The sequence below is a fragment of the Strigops habroptila genome, chromosome 5, assembly GCF_004027225.2.
Source record: "Strigops habroptila isolate Jane chromosome 5, bStrHab1.2.pri, whole genome shotgun sequence".
NCBI lineage: Eukaryota > Metazoa > Chordata > Aves > Psittaciformes > Psittacidae > Strigops > Strigops habroptila.
In genome coordinates, this window is record NC_044281.2 from 56,934,136 (window position 1) to 56,961,004 (window position 26,869).

The 26,869-nt window shown below is 39.5% G+C and overlaps 1 protein-coding gene across 2 annotated transcripts in view; it reads left to right on the forward strand.

The window, feature by feature from the left end:
- Window positions 1-26,869, forward strand: part of CNTNAP5 (contactin associated protein family member 5) — a 311,837-nt gene that overhangs the window by 213,761 nt on the left and 71,207 nt on the right. For both annotated transcript variants that reach the window (XM_030487762.1, XM_030487761.1), the window contains one exon: window positions 7,070-7,270. In XM_030487762.1, coding sequence (XP_030343622.1) covers window positions 7,070-7,270 — 201 coding nt within the window. The remainder of the gene's footprint in view (window positions 1-7,069; window positions 7,271-26,869) is intronic.

The following is a 26,869-nucleotide window of genomic DNA, read 5'->3' on the forward strand; positions in this document are numbered from 1 at the left end:
TTTATCACTGGAGAAAACAATAACTCGGAATATTTTACAAATTATTAACTGCAGTTTAGACCAAAGACAGCCCTTAGGATTTAGAGTTTATCCCCTCAAACACTACATGTCTTTTGGCACAATGTAGTTCTGACAATTTATATATTTTTGGTTTGAATTTCCATCAGGATTCCCAAACTTTATAAAATGAAAAACCTTTGGTACTTATTTTATGTCAAAGGTATTGTGCTGTCAACAGCTTCCTTGCTGTTTTCAGTGAATTTGTTGTGTTACTTATGAGCATCAGAGCAAATGTCCTGCAGGCTGCCCTCACTGTCACACTTGCAGGAGGCCCCCAAGGAAATTTTAGTGCAGAAGAACGGAACAGTAGGTATTTTCCTCTAGGCTTTACCTTTTAACCGAGGGTTACTGCAGCTTAATCACTCTCCTACCACATTTGCAGTGCTTGAAAGTTAGACGTAAGCCGTGGCTCTCCAAAAGTCACTCCAGCTGTCTCAGTAACAAGGAAGGCGTGGATCCATTTGCCCCAGACACAGATGTCTTAGTGCCATGTTGGAAACCTGCAGATGCCCTGGTTTGCCCTTGATATCTGAAAGATTTGGTTACAATACTTGATTCTTTCTGTCACTGTACTTTACTGATGCTGTTTTACTGTATGTACACCCTGGGCTATCAAATCAATAAAGCTTAGAAATTGCCATGACTAGATCAGTGATTAATTTGATCTTACTGGCTGATATCAGCCTCCTGGTTCAGCACCAGAAGAATGGCGGGTCTCCTACAGGCTCCACTTCTTGTCTGCCAGGCTCATGCAAATGTCTGAGCCATCACAAGGCACATAAAACAGCAGGAAAGTGATTATGTTGAGTCTCTCAAAACTTACCTTAGATGAAGGAGACTGAGTCAGAGAGGACTGCATTGTTGTCAGAAGTGCAATGAGTGTGAGTGCAGTGGAGACGTGTCCATTTTACACTAAGAAGTAGTTCAGCAACTTCCTCTTCACTGCTTATTGTAGGTAGCCTGTATTAGAGGAAATACAGAAATGGAGAATCAAGAAGTAGGCTAGCAGGTTAATGGTTTGTGGTCTCTGGGCTTCAGCACAACACTGGGGATGAAGGTGCAAGGGGCTGCAGAAGAGGTGTCTTGTTCTCGTCCATGGGAGACACCTGGCATGGTCATTCTGCTGGCAGAGAACTGTAGGCTCAGACTGAGCAAACTTCATGCCTGGGGTATAAGAGAGTCAGGAATCCAGCTTTTCCCTCTCTGCCAGGGCTGAGGTAGCATGTCTATGGAGCCGAGGGTGTGGTGCCTTCCTGGCGCTGGCTACTGACGGGGAACGGTTCCAGGTGTGGACATCCTTGAGGAATGCACACTGCAGGTGCAGTCAACCAGCACCATTGGAGAGTGGGCTGCATGCAGGACTAGGGGGACAGGAACCCCTCACCCGAACTGCTTCCATGGAAATGCATTGCAGTTTCTGCAATGGCTAGAAGTGGCTGAATCAGAAACTAGGAGGATGCTGATGAGCCCAAAACAAGCTGCAGAAGCACATATTGCTGGATCATCTAGCAGGAAAAGAAAATGCATAAAAATGGGTAGGTTTCGTAGGAAACTCAGAAAACACTTTGGAGTCAGTGAATTAAAGCTGTTCGTGATAAGAAATTGGCTCTTCTTACACCCCTCAAAGAATATTCGAATATATGTTAGACCAACTGGGTTAAACTGCCACTGCAGCTTAAAACAGTACAGCGTTCAAGGAGGAGAGTCTGTCTGTTGTGTGGTTACTCCTGTAGTTATACGTACAGCTTTCAGGACAATATTTAGCATTCATTGTAAAGCACCATGAAACAAATGCATCATATGAGCTCTCAGAGCAATTTTTCTCTCTCTCATGTAGCATTTACCGTATGCTTGGCTTGTTGGAAGTTTAATCAGTCTGAATAATCTTGTTTTGTGACAAACCTCCTAAATCACAAAGGAGTGATGCAGTTTGTATGGGTGAAATGTGCTCCACAGGGATATTTCAAGTTGAAGAATAAAAATGAGAATTAGACAATACAGAGCTCATTGAAAGCCAGTTTTCCAGCTGCTCTAATTTTCCACAATTTAATTTGTGTGCTGTCAAAAGCAACTTGGAGGCTTCCAGCAAGATGATAGAGCAATGGGTGAGGCTAAACAGAGGGTCTAAAATGTACTGAATGCATTGCAGTCCCATGCTGTAAAAACATCTCCTAGGGCCAAATACAGGCAGCATAATATCCTAGTAAATTGGACCATTAAATAAAACTGTGAAGTCATAAAGCTGTAGCATTACCCTGAAATTAAAGCATTGTCACCTTTGAATTATGGAACAATTTAACAAGCATTTAGGGAATGTGCTTTTGAAGGCTGCATTTGACTATTACAGGTTATACAGTAGATCATATGGCTTCACTCTCCTACTGGGTTTAGAATGACTTTCAGCTTGTGTGTGCTTCAAAATTTTACCAAGCTGAGAAAGTAATAATAAAGTTGAATAACAGAAGGTAAAATTAGGCAGTGACCTTTGCCTGAGAACAGCTTTTTCATTCTCATTGCAAATTTAGGCGCCCAGGGAGAGCTCGCTAAATTGAGTAAACAGAAAAAAAACATATAGTATGGATAGATATAAAAACACAATGATAACTTCTTTGTTGAAATAAAGGAAAAGAGTTCCTTATCTGCCTAGTTTAACAGTTTCCAGGTATGGAAATGTCTAGAAGGAACTAGTGGCACTCAACTTGATTTGCATCTATAATTACAGTGCCACTGCCTAAAAATGTAATGAAAACAAAACAAAAAAGAATAAAGATTTAAGAAACAAACCCAAACCTCATATTGTGAAATAGGAACAGTATTTAAGCCCTAATTTGAAAAGCCATGGACGTAGTCTGCAGAGAGGCATGCAAAGACATATGCAAGTCATAGAGCTAAGTTACAGACAGCTGTGCACTGATTTCTAGGTGTAGTGATCTGTGTGCATGTCAAGATTGCAGCTACATTTCTTACACAGGTTCTAAAGCACGCCTGAAATGCAAGTTCCCAAGCTGTTGCCAGTAGGCTTCAGAGTACGCACTGATTGAGCTGTAATGGTCAATTCCTTTACTTCATTCCAAGGCATGCAGCTGTATTCTGGAAGCAGCTCTAGCTAAGCTCGTGCGTATGAATTTGCGGAAAAAAAATACGATCTTTTTCTTAATGCTGCCGGGTTTAAGGTGGAGATAATGGTGCTTGAATAAAACCCAAAAGTTGACCTGAATGGTGAGGGTCTTCAGAAGAAAGGCTGGGATTATTTTTGTGTAGTTTTCAGATCTGTGGAGGCACGTACGCATAGTCTTGCTACTGTCTTGGAATGGTTCAAGAATTTACTGCCCTCCTGGGCTTAGTTACTTCTCCCTCAGTCAGCTGAGATGCAGGAGGGAGAAGTGTCAGCTCTCCCACTCTGTACAAAGCAAACTAAAGATTAAATAATTTTCAGGCTCATTTTCTGCATGTAAACAAAGGGCTGTCCTTTTGAAAGAAGGAACTTTATTGTTTGGGGGGTTTTTTTGTGTCTGTATCTAGCAGGTTGCATGTGACTTCGTGCACATTACCTAGCCTCTCTGTGCCTCACATCCCTCTTGCTACAATGGGTGTACTTTTTTTTTCCCTGGGAAGTGGGAGGAAGTGTGGCTGAAATAGCTGAATTCATTTCTCCTCTTCCTCTAACACTGTTGTCACCACCTCTTTTGTATTGCGTCTGCAGTGTTAGGCTGCCCTTCTAATCTGAAGACTTCCTTTCAGACTACAAGTTGTTAAAGCGTCTTTCACCGCTTTTTTGTTGTTGTTGTCGTTGTTGTTAAAAATAAAAAGGATAGCAGAGGACATGTTTGTCTACACCAGCTACATAGGGAAAAAAACTTTTGAATGGTGGTAGCTTTTGCCATCCCATAGGGATGCTTGCTGGTGGCTGTGACTTTCCTTTCACTACTAGATCAGTGAGCTGAATGTATATATTTTGTGAGAATGTGCTGATGGTTACCTTTACTTCCAAGATGCAACATAGAGGGAATCTTTGAAGTGACCAGCAAAGCACAGATCTCATTGATCTGTAAAATCTCTGAAATGTAAATCTGGAATTCTTCCCTTCTGCTTTTACTTTTTTGAACTCTCTGTTCTCATGTACTTGCAAAACCACAATTACTTTGAGTACAGAGAGAAACTTTGTTTTTCCTTTCCCTTCGCAAACTAGAGGATGGAAAATCTGAAGTTACTGTCTCAGTTCTAAAAGATCCTGTGGGGAAAAGCAGTTCTTGAATGTCATAGTTCAAATCTCAGGACAGCTGAGTGCAGCTGTAATGATAACAAGACCATTGAAAATTAATGAACAATCACAGAGGAAAATCAAAGACCTGTCATATTGTCTGTCCAACACACTTGTTAACGCGTGCTTGTCACTAGCAGTATGTTTGTTGAAGTCTTGTCCAACATCATTTCAAACATGTCAATTAATTATGCTTCTAACACTTGTTGGGAAGACTTCTTGGGAAGTTTTATGCTATGGTATTTTTAAGAAGTTTTTCCTAGTACTCCTATGTTGCTTCTAAATTACTAGATCTTTATGCTTTCAATTTTTCAGATACCCACACAGCACCTTTCTTGGTGCACAAATACACAGCCTGGAAAGCACAGTGATGTTAACCACTCTGAAACTCTAGCCTGTTGTATTTCCTGGACAGCACTGTAGCCACTATTATACGCATTGGTTTTATTGCAATTTCTCAAAATTTTGTAAATAACTCTTAGTGGGGAGGATCTTATGACTGCCAATCCGGACTTTCAGCACCCAGTTAATTCCATCATCTCTTGGTTTTGCATCTTGCTTACAGTATCAGCAACTTGATGTTGGTCTTTTTAGTAGATTTTTCAGTGAAGGCAGGAGTTAAACTTCTTCCAACTTCAGTAAGAGGAAAGTTAGAACACCCTCAACTGCTTCTTAAAAATCCATTCTGTTCTTGTCAGTCCTGGAGAGAACAAAAATAAAACCAGAGTGACTCTGGCTGATAAGAATCACTACTTTCAGATGTGTGTTACGAAGTCATTGAGTTATATTGTGCTGGGTGCAATATGTGTGCAGGACTGTGCAGGATATTGTGCTACAGTGTTGACTGTGATTGCAACCACTGGGGCAAGTTTTACAAGCAATAAATTTGTAATATGTCTTGTGATTTTAATCTAACTTTCGTGTATCACACATTGCAGCAGTGTTTCTGTGAGCTCCAACTCACAGGATCCAGAAGCAGCATCCTGAACTCAGTAAGAACCACAGAATTACAGATCTGTGAGCAAACTCTGTCTGCCATCACAGAAATGATGATAGTGTTGTGAGTGAATGTATGGTTTGCTGAGCATAAACTGACCTTAAGTTAATGGCATACATTACTGGGAGAGTAACTTCCCCATAGCTTGCAGCTCGGACTTGGAACAGACCTCTTTAAATAGTCTCCAGATGGTGGTTGTTACTTGCTTGTCATCTGAATGCCTCCATTGTGACAATCCATTAAATCATCTGAGTTTCTTTGCATGGATAGTCCATTTAGGATTTTTATACACCTATTAGAGTTCTTTTGAAGTCATCTGTGGGATGTTTGTAGCCTAATGAAAAATATTTCAACTGCAATGCATTATGGTGGCCACACAGCTACTGGGCTTATTATGCCAGTGTATTGGAGAGTAACTGTAAAACTCATGCAAGCTCAGCAAGAATTTAGACTAGGTAGTCTGGTAAAAACATCTGAATACTTAGATGCATAGTTTTTAAGATCAGTTTAGAAAAGATCTGATTCAGTATTATCCAGGGTATCCCTGTTGAAGCATAAATAACAAAATAGAATTTCTTGTCTAGATCTTGCCTCTTCCTCTGTAACTGTCCATAGGTTACTGCAAGTGTGATTGAAATCTTCCTTTCATCAAATAACTAGAATTTACTTCCTTAAATTTTTGCCCAGTCAGTATTTTGTAGGCAAGCAGGGTCTTTGATAAAGAGGGAATTTAGTGGGTGTGACTCTTCATAATATTGTGGAGCATGTGCAGGGCTAAGTCCTGTGAATACTTATTAAAGAGTTTGCCTTTTACTCTGGGTCACCTCGGCAGATTGGCCATTCAGGCTGTCCTTGTTATCTTACCTGTTACTATCTCAACAGAACCAACTGGGAAAGTCTCCCTGCTAAGCTAATTGCTTCTAATTGCCATGTTCTCCATATCATGCAAACCCCAATGCTGCTCATAAGCTGGGTGGTTACAGTGGTGGTTGTTCTTAAGCCTAGATTCTGCTTTTTGTCACCTGCGATCTCTCTTGCTCTGCCAGTAAATGCAGTGAAGAAGATCAGAATGGGCTCCCCAGCATGGAAAAGCATCAACATTTGCAGTTAACTACAGATGTTAAATCATATGTTGTTCTGTATCATCATCTAAGTACAGCATCACTCACTTTATATACAGAAAAATCTGAAAACTGAATAAAATGAGTGATCTGACTTCCAACTGGGTGGTAAGAACATACTTTCAGTTTCAGCTTTCTGGCAACAGTTTGTGGTTTCTGTTTGTGGTGAGTTTGTGCAAGCTCGTCAGCCACAGTTCTCTGCTACCATTTGTTGTTATAACAGTGTGGGCTTTGCTCTCAGATGCAGCTATGTTTGCAAAAGATCAGTGGTACCCCCATGAGCCATATTATTATCTCTTTTCTTTCAGGGCCAAAGCTAGCTGAAAGGTATCTAATTTTCTTCAGATACCTGGCGACAGAAGATGCTGCAAATCTCCTGTGGTTCCCAGGGAGCTGGTAGTTTCTGTCTTGCTCAGCAGACTCTGTAGTGTTTGCTTGAGCTGGTTCAGAGAGAAACGTCTCTGTGGGCTACACTGTCGTGTAATAGGTCTTCATCACAGAGTGACCAGGGTCCTGCTGATGCTCTCTCCCATGCAGTAAAACATTAGATTTCAGTCGAGTTTTTTTGTTCTCTGCTTGTTGCAAGTTTTTTGCTGTTAACTTCCCATTCAATCCTTTTTCATTTAACAGAAGATAAGATCTGGACTGCAGTGCAGCACAACAACACAGGGCTAACCAGAGTCCAAAGAGCTGATATGGAGAAGCCGTACACTATGTTCTTTAATTACAACAGCAGCGTGGAGCAGCTTGAAGCTATGATAAACAGTGCTGAGTACTGCGAACAGGAGGCAGCCTACCACTGCAAAAAGTCACGTCTCCTGAATACCCCAAGTAAGCACCATGATCCCAAATCTTTCCTTGTTAACTCTTATTGATTGTACAGCAGATACAGGCTGGACTGTGACTGAAGAGAAAAAACAAAATAAAACAAAACAAAAAACCACAACCAAAATGAATACAGAATATAAAAGCCTTTTACCTTCTTGGATACCACTGTGCAGTGCCTGTCCTCTGATGCAAGAGGGTCAGAGCTCGGCAGGGGCATTTCTGCTTTGTAAGTTCATGCATACGAAGGCTCTGAAAGCTTCTGCAATGGAAAGTCCTACTAAGAAATCACAAGAACTGTGTTTAACTGATGGTAAATGGATATGTTTATTAATTTACAGGTTTTAACTGTATATTAAAGATAGGAAGCATCCAGATTGCTTCATATACTTACGATGTTTCTGGAGAGGAAGGGTGTACCGTCTTATGAGTCCCAAAGCCCTGAACATGATGTTTAAGGTGTTTCGTTGTATGGTTTCTGAGGCAAAACTAATTTTCTCCTCATGATAGAAAGAATAAGTTTTTTTCTCTGACTTAATGTAGGAGCAGCAAGAAAGCAGAATGTACGTTTGTGTCTCTCTGTGGTACCAAATTTCCAGTGGCTACTCAGGATGGCTGCCTTCCACTCCTTTGGAGTTGAGATTTTGTGTTTGCTTATCCAGAGAGATGAATGACATTAAGTCACATCTAGTTACTTGTAATGTCTGTATGGTCCTGGTGATTCTTTGATTATTAGCAACTCTTAAATTTGTTAGTAGATGAGAAGAAATCCCACAGAAAGCCTTAAGGGGAGCTTGCAGTGGGAATTCCTATAGTGTTAAAAATACATTACCTAAGAAGATGTATCAAAAACTGCCTGGTTCCAACAAAGTTACTATAACACTGAATGTTTATGGATCCAGTAATCAGATGCCTTACAGTCAGTTTATTTTTAAAACTTGTGAATCATGTCCTTTGTTATCGTCAGAATTTACCAGCCAAGATTAGCCATTACTAATAATTTATTAAAGAATGGAATGTTAATATCAGCATCCGGGGAGAGCTCAGAAGGAAAACAAAATGCAGGGATAACTGCTTATAAAGAGGGGCAAGTAATGTCTTATAAATAGTTTCAGCATTGCTTGCTTCTGTATCGCACACCATACTTGACATATTATAAAGATATAATCACACTGTGATTATTTCCAAAATATTTAAGGATGAAGGCCACAATATTAGAGCAGGGCTGCATGTGTTTACTTTTACACATTTCTGTGAGGTACTTGGTCATGCGTACACAGGAAGGTACACTATGACTGCACTTTAAAATACCTTTGTATGTGGTGCCTCTATAAAGCTAGGGATACTTCTTAAGGATCCAAGCCCATTACTCCTTTAGAAGAAAAGAAAAAAAAAAAACCAAAAACAAAAAAAACCCCACCAAAAAAGTAGTGATAATCTATCTACCGACTGGCTAAGACAATTCCTGAGAGACAGCTCCTTCTCCACTTGTCCAGGACCAAAGTTGTGACTCTTGACTCCTCAAGAAAGAGAGCACAGGGATGGTGTCCATCAGCCTGGCTTGTGCTCTTGCAGCTGCTGCAGTGCCACTGTGGTCCTGACAGTTGGTCACACAAGAACTGCACAACTCATAAATCTCTAATACCATTCCAGCTGATAAATCAGAAAAAAAAAAAATCCAATCCAGTGCTGTGCATATGGCCACCACCATTATTTTTTCCTCTTTTTTTCTTTTCCTTTTGTATGCTTTTTAATTATACTTCCAATTTTTCATCCTGAACATTCTCAATAGCATAAGACTGTAAGATTGGCAAGATGTGGAACATGCTCAAAAATAAATCATTTGAGTTCTTAAAATGACAAGATATGGGTAACAATTTGTTCTTAGCTGAGTATTAAGTGTTTTTAAATTATTGACATTTTTCCCCCAAAGCTTTAAGTAGCTCTATTAATCGATATTCATTTTGAGATGAACTGCTGCTATATTACAGAAAAGCCTAGAGACCCAGTGGTGCTGAATACTATAGGTGTCTTGAAGAGTTCTATGATTTAAAGAATTTACATTCCCAAACTTGAAGATGAGCTACAAGTGCAAATAACCTAGAGCATTTTGGTGGACTTTATGCAGAAGGTTGTCACCTATGTTGTTTATGCCCAGAAGTGACTGGAGTGAGTTTGATTTGGGGCCAGAACAACAGGACAAAAATAAAAACTCTAGGGTTTTGTTTAGTGATTTAGCCTAGACTTTTGGATGCCTGAGGCACTATGTTCTCTCTGTGTTGCCAGGTATCATAAGGTGTAATTACAGTTAACGAACCACACTTCAGATCTTCCTTCAGAAGATAGTATACAATGCACACGTATTGATGACAATGCAGCTTTTATAGGCCATCAGGAAACATTACATGACCCAATCCAGCCTGCTGAATATCACCACTCATTAATACCTCTGGAATAAGCCCAGCAGTGAATGCTTGTTGGAAGGGCATCTCCCAGAGGTATATCTGATCTTGACAGAGCCATAAAACTTCCTCTTCCTGCAAGGAATCAAATCCATTTTTGAGCTTCCTCTCATCATAGGACTTTGTTCTTTTTTTCCAAGGAGATGGAACACATGATTAGGATATCTCAGCTGGTAGCACCAAACCCCCAAATCCTTGTCTTCAGGATCTAAGCACTGTCATGTTTCACAGAGAAGCAATAAAAATCTTTGCTTTTGCATTCATAACGTTACTCTCCAGCAAAGATGCATGTTCTTACATAGCAATGTTGGCTTTCACAGCTTTGACATGGGAAAAGAAAAATAAAAAAAAGATGTGCCTGGGCAAAGGGACAAGCATGGCACTCGGGGCTGCCTCAGAGAGAAACTAAGGGAGGCTCCTGGCTTACATAAAGTTGTTGCAGTTTATATCAAGGAATTTGTCTTTCCTCTCTTCCTACTAGCTCGTGCTCTGAAGACATAGGCACATCCCCAGTGGGTGTGATTCAGCGTAGTCTCCCCATTGAGTTACTTGGATTTACATCTGCAATGTGTCAGACATGCAATCTGGCAGTTGGCAAAGGAGTTTACTCATCTCCACCTCCTGCAGTCTGGAACAGCCTTATCAGTTCTCACTGTTATACTATGGCTTAGCTGTAAGCATTTCTTTTAAAACTAAATTTAAATTGCCCAGAACTGCATTTTTGTACATCTCTGCCATCAGATAGATTTTCAGGTTTGTGAGCATCAGAATAGATGTCTGTTCATCAAAAGAATAGCTGGCTTTCTCATGACGCTGGCAAATGAAACTTGTAATTTATGACCAGTAGTTGCAAGTCTCTTGTGACTTCTCCATGCCTGTTGGAGAGGCACTCACATAACCAGATCAAGTCTGACAGTTGGCATTAATTAGGAAAGTCATTCACACTTTTACTAAACATTGCAGACTTTACCATCACCTCATTCGTAGAAGCACAGTCTGAGACAAGGAAGCAGGAGAGGAGGGGGTTGGTCAGGAAGCTTGGACTACTTTTATATGTGCTGTCTGTATTCTGGGAGTCTGAAAAGAAATTTAGACCCCTAGGGCTCCGATTTCCTTTCTTTATGGAGCATCTTGGGTAATACCTAGGAAAAGGGTATGTGTACAAGGATTGGTGCTTGCATGCACATGCATGTTTAATAAACTGTTTAACATAAAGATGTTTGAAGGTATGAAAACGCTATTAGCTGAACAAACCGTCCGCTCTGAATTTGCTGAGTTTTCTAGAAGCTATGGGTGTACTCGAAGGCTTAACGTTTGGGAAGCTGCCTCACATCCACCTTATCAAGGACTTAACACAGTGATGGCTGTATCAGTGTCAGGATAGCTTGCTTTACAATACTTGGGTGACAGTCTGTCAAGTTCATAGCATGTTTGTGTAGGCAGGGACTGAGGAAAGATCAGTCCTAGAGCAAAATCAAAGAAATAGGAATGTCTTTAGGTGGTGTTTTTTTCCCTTCCTTTTTCCTAACTTTTGTTTCTCCAATAGAATTCCCATACCATGTCACCTCAAGCTTTGATTTCAAACATCCATCCTAAACTATGCCTGAACTTCTGCCTGTCCCTGTTAAGATTTGTCAAGTCCCGGTATTATTCGTCTTGCACCCAGGCTTCCACCTCCTCTTCTCCCCTCTACCTTCCAGCTAGACCTGTATCTCGATGCCAAGCTGCATCACATCCCATCTTTAGGTCTCTGATTCCTTATGCGAAACAGCTGTTTCCCCTCACCTGTGAACCACTGCATTTGCATTTTGTACCTCTATCATTGGAGGGAAAGATGTAGCGGTACATCACAGCAGGAAGCGTGTCTTAATTTCTGAGTTTAGACTTTAGTTTAGACTTAGTTCTGCTGCTAAGACAGTTCAGTGGTGTTTTATCCATGCCCTGTATGTTGCTAGAGCTCTTCATCTGTGCAGGCTCTCTCTTTAGTTCCAGATGAGACCTCAAGTGATGTCAGAGTGTAAGATGCCAGGAGATGTCCTGCAGGATCCTGCCTCAAATAGTGGCTCTTGGAGAGCTGCAGCTTACGTTGACAAGTCTGGATGTCTTCAGTACATCACTCAATATGTTCCCATCACCCACAGTTGCTCTAGTAAAGGCGTTAGACTTTATGCTATTGCCAGTCACTTTTAGTATCCACTATGGAGCTGGTGTTCATAAATTTCTCTAATCGCTTTTTGAACTTCATTATATTATTGGTCTCTGCAGCCTCCTAGGAAAGCAGCTTCCAGCAGTTCCCTACTTGCCATGTACAGAACTACTGGATTTTTTAACATGTTTTAAATTAATGTTTTAGTCAGTCCACTGAGTTCTGGTATTGCAGGGTGTGGTGAATCACTGTGCTGCACTCATCTAGTGCTTTTTAGTCCGTTTAGTTGCCCTTCTTGGACCTTCACTAGCACTGGTATTTTTTTCACCAGAAATGACCCATAGTGTTTGAGGCGTGGTTTGCACCAAGATTTCGTATAGTGAGGACACCACTTTTCAGAGCAGTATGAATCTTTATGAAGGAGTGTGGAAGCTGGGTTCTGATTAAGTTTTTTACATGGATGTACCATGAGGTGATATAAAATGACCCAGAACAAGCAGTCGTTTATCATTGGGGTTTTGCTCACTATTATTTTATGCCTTTCAAATATAATTTCCATTTTAGCATTCCAGGTACTTTAAAATGTTATTGCATTACCAAAGACTATTTGTCATTGCACAAAATAACTTGAAATTGTTATTGCATTACCAGGAGCTTATTTGTCATTGTATCAAATTACATAGAACAGGGCACTCTGCCCTCAAAAAATAGTTCATATTGAAGGGAGTGGTGAGTAGGTAGCAGGTGTAGGTTGTATGTTGTAATTAATTTGAGGTATGAAATTGAAAATTATTGACTTACCAGCTGTGTTTCCACCCCCTACTGTATACCTCCGAAGTGGCAGTGCTGACAGCTTCGCACAAGCACAATTTTAGGTAACTTGTGCTATATTTAGAGACTTTTGAACTGAGTTTGCCACAGTAATGCAACATGCCCACCTGTTTGTAGGGGAGATTTAAATGCCATTTTTAAAGGTGCTGTATTGTTAGTTGTGTGCAGCTGATTAAAATGCAGGTGGTTTAAGGAGAATAAAAAAACTTCTGTGTGGAGGAGGTAACTTGGCATCTAGTATGCATACACCTGTGAGTAATGGCAATGTCATTATCCCAGTTTCTGACCCTTTACTCCCTTCACCATATACAATCCCTCCTGACTGGCAGTGAGGCAAAGTGTACTATAGCTGCCAAGGAAGAAATGGCAGCTGCTTGCATTACTTCTCCTCTAGTCCCATTACACTTCTCTGAGATTGTAGTGCAGCCAAGAGACCAAGTGATGGGAAAGACATGGGAAGAAATACTTGCTCAAACATACACTGGGTGGCTTCTAACACAATGAGAAGAAAACATGCTCCTCCCTTGAACCCTGCTGCGGGGAGGACAGGCTTAATGCTAACTGGCATACTTCTGGAGTGACACCAAAATTCTGCTGGGACTACTCGAGTGAACACTGGAGCACCATTATCTGTGTTTGCTTTGGACACAATGTCAGGTGAATTTAAAAACACTTCTTGAAGTGGGGCCTGGTAGTGAGGAAGGAGCCTAAGTAGCTTGTATGGGTAACTCTTGTTTGCTTCTGTGAATGTGGAATATGTCCTTCATACTTCTGCTGTCACTGGATGTTTCTGTTGTTTTTTTTTATTGTGTTTTGTTGGGTTTTTTTTCCTCCCTTGAATTATTTTTTTTTTTTTTTTTTTAAGTCTAAGTAGCAATTCTGGAATTACACTTCTAATATTTTTTTAAGAAATCTTATACAGTTATCTAGAAAACAATTTTGTCAGTCCAAACTGAATAGATCTGTTTTACTGACATTATACCAGAAGCTTGTACCTGGGGTATTAATGAAGATGCATACTACAGGTAAATGAAATGTAAATCTAGACAAAAGATTTTGAGCCTGGCATCTGGAAATCATTGTGTGAACTTTTATTGCTGGTGTTATAAATGAGCACAATCGCTTGCCCTTGTTCTCACGGGGAACTTCCACCTACCAGGTGTCTGCTGGAAGTACAATACAGCAGAGAAGAAACAATCCAGGACGTTCTTGGAGGGTGTGGAAGATAACTTCCTAACCCAGCTAGTTAGTGAGCCAGCTAGGTGAGATGCCTGGCTAGATTTGCTGTTCGCAATCAGAGAAGGACTAGTGGGTGATGTGGTGGTTGAAGGCTGTCTTGGGCAAAGCAATCATGAAATGATTGAATTTTCAGTCCTTGGAGAAGTCGGAAAGGTGGTTAGCAAAACCTCTACCTTAGACTTCCGGAGGGCTGACTTTGGCCTGTTTAGGGTGCTGGTTGGCTGAATTCCTTGGGAAACATTATTAAAGGACAAAGGGATCCAGGAAGGCTGGACACTCTTCAAGAATGAAATCCTTAAGGTGCAGGAGCAGGCAGTCCCTTTGTGCTGAAAATTATACTGATGAGGAAGAAGACCAGCCTGGGTGAACAGGGAGATACTGCTTGAACTCAAAAAAAAAAAAAAAAGATAATTTATCACCTGTGGAAGAAGGGACTGTCACCCCTTGGAAAGTACAAGGATGTTGTTGAATTATATAGAGAGAAAGTTAGAAAGGCAAAGGCACAGATGGAACTAAATCTGCCCACTACCATAAAAGATAATAAAAAGTACTTTACAAATATATTAGCAATAAAAGGAGGGCCAAGGAGAACCTCCATCCTCTACTGGATAGTAGGGGAAACCTAGTGGCTGACGATGACGAAAAGGCTGAGCTACTTAATGCTGCCTTTGCTTTAGTCTTTAATAGTCACACCAGCTATCCTCAGGGTACTCGGTTCCCTGAGTTGGATGGCAGATACATGTTTTTTTCGAGCTACCCCAGTCAACATTTCCTTAATCACAAGTAGTGATAGTCTTTTTTAATTTGCAGTACTCAGCATATTGTTAACAATAAACAAACAATGGCAATTAGAAACAAACAGCTAATCCATGGCTTGTTACATTAATGGGTCATTAGCTATGACAGCAACCTGTCCACCATTCAAGAAAGAAAGCAGTACTGCTGCCTGAGCAGAAAAGTGTGCCGTCTCCCTCATTAAAGCTGCAGCAGGGAGTGTGTTCGTATCACACTTCCATTTGTCTGCTTCATTTGGATGTCCTACTTTGAGCATCTTGGGCTCCACTAGACTCAGACTGTCTTACTGACATTAAACTAGTTTCTCTGTCAAATTTGGGCCAGTGCAGAGAGTGATTTTTTCTGATTCTGGAGAATAGAAGATGCAAATCATAGTAATGCAAGAGTTCTCAGTTGACCTCTTCTACCAAGATGCCACAAGATGCCTCACAAGAGTGAGGCATTAGTAATTTACATTTCTATTTACATTATGTTTCAGGGTAGGAAAGCATTTGGGGCCTTAATCTCTCAGTTTTATATGTGTTTTGTGTTCATTTGACTCCTGTTTTAGATCGGGGAGGGAGGGGAAAGTACATGCAAAGCAAGGGACTTGCTGAAAATCAGATGGGATGGAGCAAGTGAATGGGACAGAGTCCATATGCTTTGATTTCACTTTAATTGGTCCCACCTATCCCTGAAGACGGAGGTGTTAAGGGGCTGTACACAAAATGAACAATGGCATAATTTCGTTAGGTAGTGTAATTAGGAGAAAAGAAGATGTAACCTTATGGAAAAAGGAGTCAAATTTTTACTCTGTGTAGATTAGGTTAGGCTCAGATTCATTGCTTGTAAATCTTAAGTCCAGGAATTTTACCACCATTACAGCGTGAGGATAGCCTCAGGAAATGTATTTTCTGTTTTTGGCAGTGGTAAGGCAGAGACCAGGGAAAAGAACAAACGAGGATCTGCTGAAGGCTGTATTTTCAGATTACTTTGTGCTTGGTGTTCAAACAGCAACAGAACAAGAGCCTTCCCTAAGAGTATTTAGTTCAATGTTTTGCTTATTTGAACCATCTGATGTTAAGGGGAGCATAAAAGTAGCTTTTCTAAATGTCTGTTACTCTCTCTGGATTAGAAAAATAAAAGAAAAATAACACCAAAAAACAAACAAACAAACAAACAAACAAAAAAAACACAAACAAAAACCAAAAGCAAAATATAGAGGGTAAACAAGCATGCTTGGAAAAAACATTTCCCCAAACGCGTTTGGGGAAAAAAGTTATGTACTTCTTCCCGTTCCAAGAAGCATCTAAAAGCAATTGAGAATTATTTACCTCCCCCCAACCCAGATTGATTTGGGGATGATCAGATCTGACTGAGACTTGACAAGTAGCTAGAAAGAAGTGGTGACCTGAAAGAAAACAATCTTTTTAAAACTTTCTTTAGAGAAGCTTTTTTTCATATCTGCTGGGCCAGAAGATTGAGAACAAAAATGAAAAAGCTTTTCAGCCTGAATTTGTTCCAAGCCCCTTTGATAGGAGAAAGGCTCAGACTTTAATGGGGACTGGTTTAGCCAAGGGGTGTGTTCCTGCTTGAGCTGTCCAGGACTCAAACATCAAGAGCCTTCTTCCTTTGCTCTCAAGAGCAGAATTTAAAAGTCCCAGAAGAAAACTTTTTTTTTTTTTAACATTAGCATTTAGAAATGTAAACCAATTAATCTGTGCAGTCCTCTTCTAAAGGTAGTTATCTTGCCTTGTTTAGCAAAGAAAATTGAGGTATCAGGCTGCTACTGATGACAATTTTGCCTGAAACTGGTATGGGCCATTAGATCTATTTGAAAGTACCACCCTAAAACCAATGGCCAAATTTGTACAGCCACAAAAACGAATCATAAGAAGAGTGTTTCCTCCCAGACAAACACCTCTGAAGACCTGCACTCCAAATGTGAGATCTATATAGGTACCTCTTATGCCTGGGCCTTGTGCTGCTAGTGGAAGAATGAACTTGTAATCCCTTAGAGGTACATTTGGTTTTTTATAGTGACCTTATTAACAGAGTTACAGTGGTTTAGCAAGAAATGTGTGATTCTGTGTGATTCTGTGAATTTATATGGACCTACTAAATTACAAGGGAGGTAATGGTGTATTCAGGTGGGATACACTGGAATGTTTGGTACATTCAGCCAGGTAAGGAGAGAAAGATGTGATTCTGCACTGTAGCCCAGGAATAATATTACCAGTGTGAAGCATCAGTCGAGCATTGAAATTTCTTCCTCTTCATTTCTCAGGCAGTGTTTGGATTTTGCTTCGCTGCTGTGGTTGATTGTAAAGGGAGGAGTGTGAGAACCCCAAGCCTACTTTCTTTATTAGACAGTGGGATACTATATAGACAGCCCTGTCTTTCTTGTTCATAGATGTTTGGAAGAAAGATAAGCTTACCTGAGAATGAGTGCCATGTATTCAGAAAGTGTTAGCTTAGCCATGATGGTTTAAATCTAGGTATGGGTCTGAATACAGCCAGATGCAGCAGGCATGGGTTCATAATCTAGTCTTCAGAGTCTGTCGCCAGTAATGCTGATTCAATGCTAGAATTCATCCACTGTTGATAGCTGTTGTTACCTGCACAGATTAGAAACCATCACACCTATTCTGTTTCCTGGTTGTACCTATTATTGAAGTACATAGCATAGTTGTATGGTAAGGATGTTGTCTTCCTTTGTAAAGGGCAAGAAGGGACTCTGTAATTAAGAAACAGCACCCTTGTTGTTGGAAATGACTCTTACTAGAGCTGTTGGAAGCAGGCCTGCATTTCTAAGGTGGTCCATGTAGTCTTACTGTAGCTGTCTGAAGGTTATGCATTCAGCCCAAGGTAGACGTCCAAGTTCTTCCAGTTAGAGATACACACAACTGAAGGTGGTACTTCCAACTTACTTTAGGTATCTTTCTAAACAGGAACTGATCAAACTGATTAAATATTGTATCTTCTCATGCTTCTGCCTAGTGAACAGCATCTCTCCCAACTATACAGTTTTGGTTATTTTATCTGTGCTACTGATTTTTTTTTCTTTTTTTTTTTTTTTGGCAGTTTAGAACATTGTTTCTTTGTTTATTCTTGCCAAAACAATAGCTCAATGAATGGTGGAGTAATAAATGTTGCTTTTTTTCCCTATGTTTTTGTGCTTTACTCTTGAGCCTCTGTATGGATTCTCTGATACCTGGATTAAAATGAGATGTAAGTGCAGTATTTTCTCACCACGCTAAATGCGACACAAATGACAGACACAAATGTCTGTCTCCTTCTCAGCAAAAGAACAAAAACGTAAACCAAATGTATATCCTAAACTCACCTGAACTTTGTCAGTACCTATCAGTCTTTCACTGGTCTTTGGACACACGCTTCTGTGCTATATTCACTGTCTGTCTGCCTCATTTGCTGCCTGTTTCTTTATTCAGGATGATCAGTTCTCTGTTCCCCTTCTCCTCTACCTTTGGTTTGCCAAAAAAGTTTAAAATGACATGTCTGATTTACAACATGTAGTGATTCCAGTATATTAACATTAATAGCGCATGAATAGTGCTACCAGTAGTTTAGTCTGCAATCAGTAACCATTTTCTATTCTTTTTTTTCAAGCTACCTCATTCAATGAGATCAAAATGTTCAAAGGAGCACTTATTGGCAGAAAAAAAAAAAAAGATAATAACAATTCCTGGCTGGGGTTTTTTTTTTTCTCAATTTTGTATTACTGCAGCTAGTTCCCGTGTGACAAGTTTGTTTTACTGATAAGTCCAAGCCTATGATATGTTTTAAAAAATGAGCAGAGATCTGAAAAGTGGTTCTGAAGAAAAAGTAACATCAATTACACGATATGTTTATTTTAACTACCAGTTTTCCTTTTACTTGCCGATTCAAGTGGTCACTACAGTCCATATTAGACACAGATAAAATATAATTGATATTATACGTATTATTTAATAGGTATTGTATATAATAGATATTGTATAAACCATCCATTATTATATATAGATAGAGTGCTTTCTTTTGGGGAAAGAATGTGTTTGCACTTTTATGTAGATATGTGCAGATAGGTTGGGAGGAAAGGAAGGATTAAAGTTGACTGCAGTTAATTTTTCCTGGATCACTGGATGGGTCATTGTCAAACCTGGTGCAAAATGAGTCAGTTGTTGGTTACTCTTTTCCCCATTAAGTTAAAGGCTTTATGTACATTCGCATTTGTTTACCTGCCAATTTCACCATGATTTCAAGCTCTCAGATTTTAGCCAGTTGAAACTATATTGGTGTATAACAGTAGTTTAGTGGTTGTTCCTCAGAAAGAGTTCTTCAGAACTGAATGTTAACATAACAGACAGCAGAGGGTGGGATTCTAAGACAAATTGTCTTCTCCTGAAGTAAGCTTAGTTTCAGCTCCCTTTGGCTTTTTCTCTGGCTATGAAAAGTCTGTTTGGTTCATTTGTTTTGACATTTTAATGCCTCTTGCTGAACTGGGGAAGGTCCTTCTGGCAATGAGCATTTTTCAGCTTCTGTTTTGGGGTCGTGTTTCCCAGAGCCTCCAGATTCAGAGCAGTGCTGGCTTTCTAGGTCGCTTCCTTCCCAGTGAACACTTATGTTCTGGATTCAAAGAGATTGTGTTGCATTTTGTTTACTGCCTCTGTGAGGCATGCTCGGGCCACCGGTCTATCTGCAGAACATTAGAAGCACCTACTTAATATGGGCAGAATTTTATTGAGTGAGTAATTACATCCTGTTACTGCTGAAGTAATCACCTTAGATACAACTGATGCCTCCAGAGGGAGGTATGTTCTTTCCAAAATGCCACCCTGGACAATTCATTTTACTTCCATACAAAGCTCCAGAATCTGTCTGACCATACTGTACTACAGGTTGTCATGTTTCCAGAGGATGAAATTTATGTTCCATGAAATATGCCATTGCCAAAATTAGTAGGTAAATGAACAAAGTGAAACAGACCATTAGAACCATTGTAATACTGTAGTTGCTGGGTTGTGGCACAAGCAGAAACTAATGGGTAAACATAATTGTATTATAGTGACAGGAGCTATCAATGTATAGTACACAACTGTGGTTACATAGCGAAAGTCAGTCAACCATTATGAAATATGATTTAGCAGACAGGCCAGTTGCATGTAATCTTGCTTAGAACAATACTTTCCTTGGCTAGTTTGTTTTAGCTGATGGAAAATGATAAATGGCAGCTATTTCTTTTCTATCCTACTGGAATTTTGTTTCAATTTAACTCTAATTTTCATAATCCTTTTTTTATATTATTCTGGACCACAATACTGAAATTTTTGTGCTTGCAGAAATGTTCTTGAGGCATCAATAGATTGTTCGTGAATATTCATGCAAGTAGGAATTCAGCCAAAGGCCTTCACTGTAATTTTTTACTCTAACACCTTGAAGTCTTTTTGATGCCCTTGTCTTTATTTCTGTTCTAAAATAATGCTTCATAATTTTAAGCGAACACTCAAACAATATCTAATCAAGATAAACAATTCATAGGCTGAATTGTGTTTGTATAACATGATTAAAAAGCTTTGAATAGCTAACATAATTATAACATTCTATTAATGGACAGCTTGAGAGAAGCTACAATATCGAATGATTCAACTAAAAAAACACAAAGCTTAAAGATATGCAGGATCAGTTCCATTGGTTTCAGTGTATTTGTACTGATTTAGGCAAGTAAGGTGGTGGATTAACTCCTTAGTTGTTACATCTTTCATTAAATTCCTCTTTAATGTAAAACAAACTACAAAACACAGAAACATTCTAAAAAATCAGATATGTAGAGAAGCTAACAAGTTCATCCATAGCTTGTTAATGCAGTATTTGCAATCAGGGTCTAAACACTTCAGCACTGGTAGATTGAAAAAGCCAGTACTATAATAGAATAGACAGACATACCTTGCAGAACTGAAGTAGAGGGGGGTGGGGAAGCATCTTTGAGCCTGGTTGCAGGAGTGGTGCAATATAAATTAGAATACCATCTCTGACCATTTTTCAGAGCCAGGAAAGGGATTGATGCAGGATCACTGTGCCACTGAAGAATTTACCCATGCAGGAGGACTTTGTCAGTGACTGACTAGATTCAGAGCTGCTCTATTCTGCTAAAGTGGTTCAAAATAGTTGGAGCGCAGAAGAGAATTGGGTGCTCAACTGTTTAGCTTTCTCTCAGTTTTCACTCCATGCATATGTAGAAATAATCAGCTACTTAGGTCTTCACTGAGCAAAATCTTTTGAGAGAATAGGTAGTGGGGAATTGAGTCCTAGTAATCTGTTACAGGGAAGGCTGAAATGATTCAGAGCCTGGATGAAAGCCAGCATTGCTAATTGAATCCTTGGATAGCAGGCCAACCAAAGGTTTCTCTACATAGCAAAATAAAACTCTGTACCTGAGCTAGCTTAGATCATAATTCCATACATGTGTTTTAGCATACCTTTCAGCGGCACAGAACTGTTTTCACTGAATGGTATGTGAATTTGTGTAGCCACTGCCACCTGGTACGTTAGTTGTACCTGAGTTTTGACCTGACACTGAATAGGCACGCTTTATTGCTTTTCCAATAAAGTGCTTTTCCAAGCACAGCCAACTGAGGTTGCAAATGCAGAGATGAATCTTGATATTTTAGTCCTCAAAGTCCTGTTTGCATTTATTAAAAGCATGCTGTCTTGCTGTTGCATTGTGCTACTTAATGTGAGATATTACTACGGTGAGCGTAACCCATGAGAAAACATGATGAAAACTTGAATGCACTAAATGCAGAATTAGGAGACTACTTGAGTGATAATATATTGCCTAACCTAATGAAAAGACATTACCTTTAAATAATGGACCACATCATAGATTTAATTATCCCAAGGCAAGGCACGAGGTGCCTTATACAGACAAGGTCAATTACCTTATCCAAAAGAGCCCGTTTGAAGTGTATTATGAATAATTCACAGACATAGAAATTAGCTTTGAAAAACTGTCCCATCTATAATGTGGTGAAAGCATTCAATTTCTTTTTTAATGTATTTAAGATAACACCCAAAGGACAGTTATGGCTGCTTAACATTCCAAGACAAGAAATGACAATTGTGTGGTCAAATTCACGTTAATGCATTGTGCAGAGGGAAGCATCATCATCGTGGTATAATTGTATCAGGCCATAAGAAACCGATTTCAAACCTCATCTTGTAGTTTTAAATGCTAAATGAAATTTGTTCAAAGATTGATTCATTTATTAATTTTTCTCAAAAAAGAAAACACTGTTGTTGCTGTACTAGCTTTGTTTATTTTGTTTATTCAGGGCTTTTAGTTCTTTGGCTTTCTAGTGTGAAAATTAAGGTCCAGAGCTACTGAGTAACTTGTATAATTTTGAAGAGTCTGACAAACCCAAAGGTGGAACCAGAACATTTAATTTTCTATCTTCAATCGGAATATGAGTCTTCTGCTATAAGCACTAAATTGCATTGTTTCTAAGGCAGTATTGTTCAAGTCTAGGACTATTTAGCATTACAGTTAAAATGACAGGAGCCATGGTAGCAGGATGCATACTCACTTGACATATGGTGACCTTAGGTGTGAATTAGAAACGCAATAAACCTCTAAGTCTGGGGAATAAAATGCTCTCTCAGCATATTTTGATTCCACAGGCAAAACGGTAACCTTAGCTTTCTCTCTTTGACTTTGCAATAAGTGGTAATGGCCAGGGGAAATCCCTCAGGGGCTGCAGTTTTCTAAGATGCCTGGCAAGAAGATGGCTAATTCATCAGGTACCTCAGCTTAAGTGTTGAAATGTAATAGTGACATTTCATGGCCTTTGAGTTTACTTGCTTTATTTTCTTGAAAGGGAGAGTTCAGCAGAATTTTAGAGGTTGCTATAGAATAGTGTATCTAATGAGGCATACAGCCAGCCTAGTCCCGTTTCTGTTCATGTCAATGTCAAGAATCCCATTTAGTTCAGCAGGAGCAGGCCTGGTATCCCTGGCACTTTCAAAAGATGGTTTGAATAAAGGGAAATAAAAATTTGACACAGTGTCTGTTTATATAACAAGCTACTAAAATATGTAGTGAAGTAGGATATCACCACGAAGAGGCAGGAAAGAAAACTTTCATTAAAGCAAATATACTGAAAAATAGAAAGCATGGTAGTTGAGGTTTTTTGTATCATCCATCTTTTCTCAAAGGATCAATTCTCCAAAAAAAGCTTAAGAATTCCCTTTCCTCCCCCTTCACACAGTCATTGGCCTTGACCCCAGTGGTTTCTGGGAGGACTTGATAAAGAGTAATCTGAGCCTAAGAGACTTGCTAGCCGATGTACTTATTTGCATGCATAAATGTCAACAGATGTTTACATAGTAGTGTTAAGTAGGCCAGCTGTTTGGGAGTCATTTATGTATTTCATTTAAAAGTAAAGCTGTACAGTTATAACATTTACTCACATTGTGGAAGAGAAAAGAAACCCAAATTCAGACAAATACATTTCTTCCTGTATTAGGGGGTTGCTGCCTTTACACAGATCAGTGTTCTGTATCTCTGAATTTACAACATAATACAGCTGTGTCTTACCAGAATCTCTGGGTATCTGCACATTATCTTGACCAGTTGCATGTGAGTGGAAGAAAATACAAGGTGCAGCATCAACACTGCTGAATGTCATTTGTCTGAGGATGAGGGTAGGAAAAAAGCAATACTGAAATGGGGGGAGGGGGAGGAAAGTTGTCACTTTTCTTTACGGGAGGTTGCATATTGCTGATTGTTTCTGCAGCCTGTTCTGTAATGAAGCATACATCAGGGTAATGTTTGCTTCTGCATTTGTTCTGCTCTTCAGAAGTGAGAAAAAGCATAATCCTTAGGAGTGTATTATATCCATAAATTTATAACTTACAGTTATTAATTCCCTAATGTAAAACTCAGTGGAAAAGCTTCCATTATAAGAGGTGTACATATTCATGCAGTTGTATGTATAGAGAAGTTGAAGGGGGGGCTCTTTTATATTTTTAAAAGTAGTTTGCCACTCAGGGATTCCCATTTTGTCTGATCTGGGACTGATTGGACCTTGGGTCTGATCTTGTCCATGATTTCATTTCCTCTGACTTCTGGTCCCCTGGGGCTCCGTATCTTGGAAAGAGTTCAGGCAAATTAGGTAGACAGCTAATGGAAGTGATTGAACCCAGTTACTTTTTGCATAGCTGTTGGAGAACTCTAACAACATATATTAATGTGTACCTTGCCAAAATTCTACCCTAGTCTTAGAGAGACTTACCTGCCTTAGTTGTACTGTTTCCACCCAAGCATCACTACATGAGGGAGATGCCTACATCTCTCCAAACCAGTAGTAGACAGGACTTGTAGCAGGTTATACTTGTCTTGAGGAAGGTATATCCGACTAAGGAGCCTTACTGTTGGAAGGAAAGATGGTGATGTATGTGATGATCTTGTGGGATTTTGATTCACAGCCATGATGCAGCCCACAAGAAAAGTTTGCCTTTCATCAGCCGTCATGAAAGTCCTACAGTAGAAAGTTATGTTGTGTGTAAAAATCTTGGTTCTTACTCCATGAAGATTGTAGGTTGACTGAATGGCTTCGATGGTGGTTCTTTCTCTTGCCATTAAATACAGAAGGCACATAGATGTAGCCATTTCAGTGAAGTGCTGAAAACTGCATGAAATGAACACAAGATTAATTACTCTGAAAATATGAACTGCAAACTTGTGAACTGTATGTTTCATGGGAAGAAAGAAAATGAAAAAAAAAGGTATATGAAATGCTCATTGCAGCCCACGTGATCTTCACAATCGGTGTGGCAACTGGAGTTCTCTGAAGAGTCAAGAGCTGTGCTCCAGAACTGCCAAGTAATCAATGAATGAGGCCAGCTCATCTTATGCTGGGTTGGGATAAAATGCCCTGATCTTGCCCAGAGGGCAAAAGGTGCTGTCTCTTAATACTGTTAAGCTTCGTGGCTGACTCTGACACTGAGCATACGCTGATACATTTCTTAGAGCTACTGAAGTGTCCAGCCCCACTCTGCAGTATGTGCGTGTGCATGCATGGTGGGGGAAGGAGTCTGTTTCTCCACACGGTTCTGTTCAGGGTTTGGAAAAAGAGGAAGGACTGACTGGTGGTTCCTTGTGATTGCATGATTGTCATTCTTCTGCAGCCTCTGCTCATTCCAGTATTCACTGCAGTGGTAAAGCTATAGCTGAGTTCTTCCTTCTGCTTCAGGAGCAGAAAACTGTCGCTTGAGCTGAATGATAACCTCTGTTAGTGACAGTAGAGCTATGGAGCATAGCCGAACAGTTCATATTCTATCCAGTACAGTCTATGTGTGAATGTATATACACACCCATGTATATATCCTTCTGTTTGCTGCAGTTGTATAGAGAGAGATACAGGAACCTGAGACCAATTAAATAGCAAAAACTAAATAGAAGATCTATTTGAAAGATGTAAACTCATTGCTAACAGGGTGAAGAAAAAAGAGCTGCAAATTGATTAAGCTGTTCCATAGAGAAGACAGATTGTTGTCATCCTGACCTTTAAAGCTGGTCAGGATATATCAATAGGAGCATCTTCTGAGTACAGTATTCTATGAATTTTTCCATTTATATTCTCTTGTTTTCCTCCTTACATGCTGGCTTGGAGCCAGTTCATTTCATGGTCTTGGCTATACATATGTTCTGCTACAGCTGCATTTTTCCAAAGTGCCCAATTTCACAGCACTCCAGCCTTCCTTAGAATGACAAATGATGCCCCTGCTGCTCTGACCAACAGAACTATAATTGCAGCCTGAGACAGGGATGGCTGAACCAATGCCATGCTGCAGTTTGGTTATATCCTTAAGTTGAAACTTGACTGCATTTGTTTATTGTAGTCGAGTTTCCAATTCCACCACTTAAGGCATTAACTGCTGACATTAATTGTACACTGAGGAAAGCAGAATTGCTCAGCAGTTGAAAGCAGTGTCAAATCAGCAGTTATTTATTTACCATTGCTCTGTAATGTGTTGTAACACATCAGACTATAAAGAAGTTTAATCTGTTGCAGGGATGCAGTTTGATGAGTTTGGGGGGTTTTTTGATAAAGCACTTAAAACTGGGCTTTCTCCACTGCTGTGCTGTATGTCCAGATAGGTACTGTTGTGATTGTAGGAAGTATAACTGAGTGTTGTCTTTTGCCAACTAACATGTTTTGGGAGCAAAAGTAAATAATCCAGTTCAACTGGTCTTGTGAGATTTCAGTTCAGTAAGGATGTGACAGAAGAGTAGGAGGAGAGGCTAAGAGCATGGCTTTTAATCTGCTTGTGCAAACTGCCCTGTTGGCTCATAATTAGTAGAAGACTCTGAAATGTGCCTGCTTATTCTCTAAACTCTATTCCGAGTGTTGGTTTCATTTTTTGGTTGTTTACAATGCTTGTCTTACAGAGTACAGCAAATACGTTGCATGCTCTGCACAGGGATTTTTTCAGCTCTTTAGCATGGATTTAAATACACTGCTTTTTTGCCTTTAAAAATACAAAAACAAAAACAAAATTAAAAAAAAAAAAAATCCCAAACCTCTGGCTTTTTATATAAAGCTGCGTGGGGAATGATACCAAATTTCCCTCTTACCAGAGATTCTAATTTGCTCAATTAATTTTACATGGAACTTGAGATGTTCACATCTAATTTTCCAAAGGATTCTTTCTGAAACAGAAGGACCATCCCAATAATATCTGAGTGCTATTATCAGTTTTAAGAAAATCCCCTCTTTTATTTAATTAGGAATTGCAGCTTCAAAGTGATTAACAACATGTTATTACCTCTTCTAATTTATGTTCTATTAAGACTGTTTTTCTATTTTTATTCCACTTCAGAAATTCAGCATATTTACTGATGATGTTTTCTTATTTCTCTAAGATCAATCTAATCCATGAAATTCAGTAGATATTATCAGCCACTTATAGGAACCAGTTAGTGGTTATATTTCAAAAAGGCCATCTCTGGAAATAACATTGTCCCAGTGACTTTCTCATCATATTCACTCCATGTAAATAGATGTTACTCTCTAACTGTCAGCCATGCTGTGTTAACCTGGGAGCTGAAGGATGAGGTGTGTTTTCATTGCTTTGTGAATCAATATCGCTAAT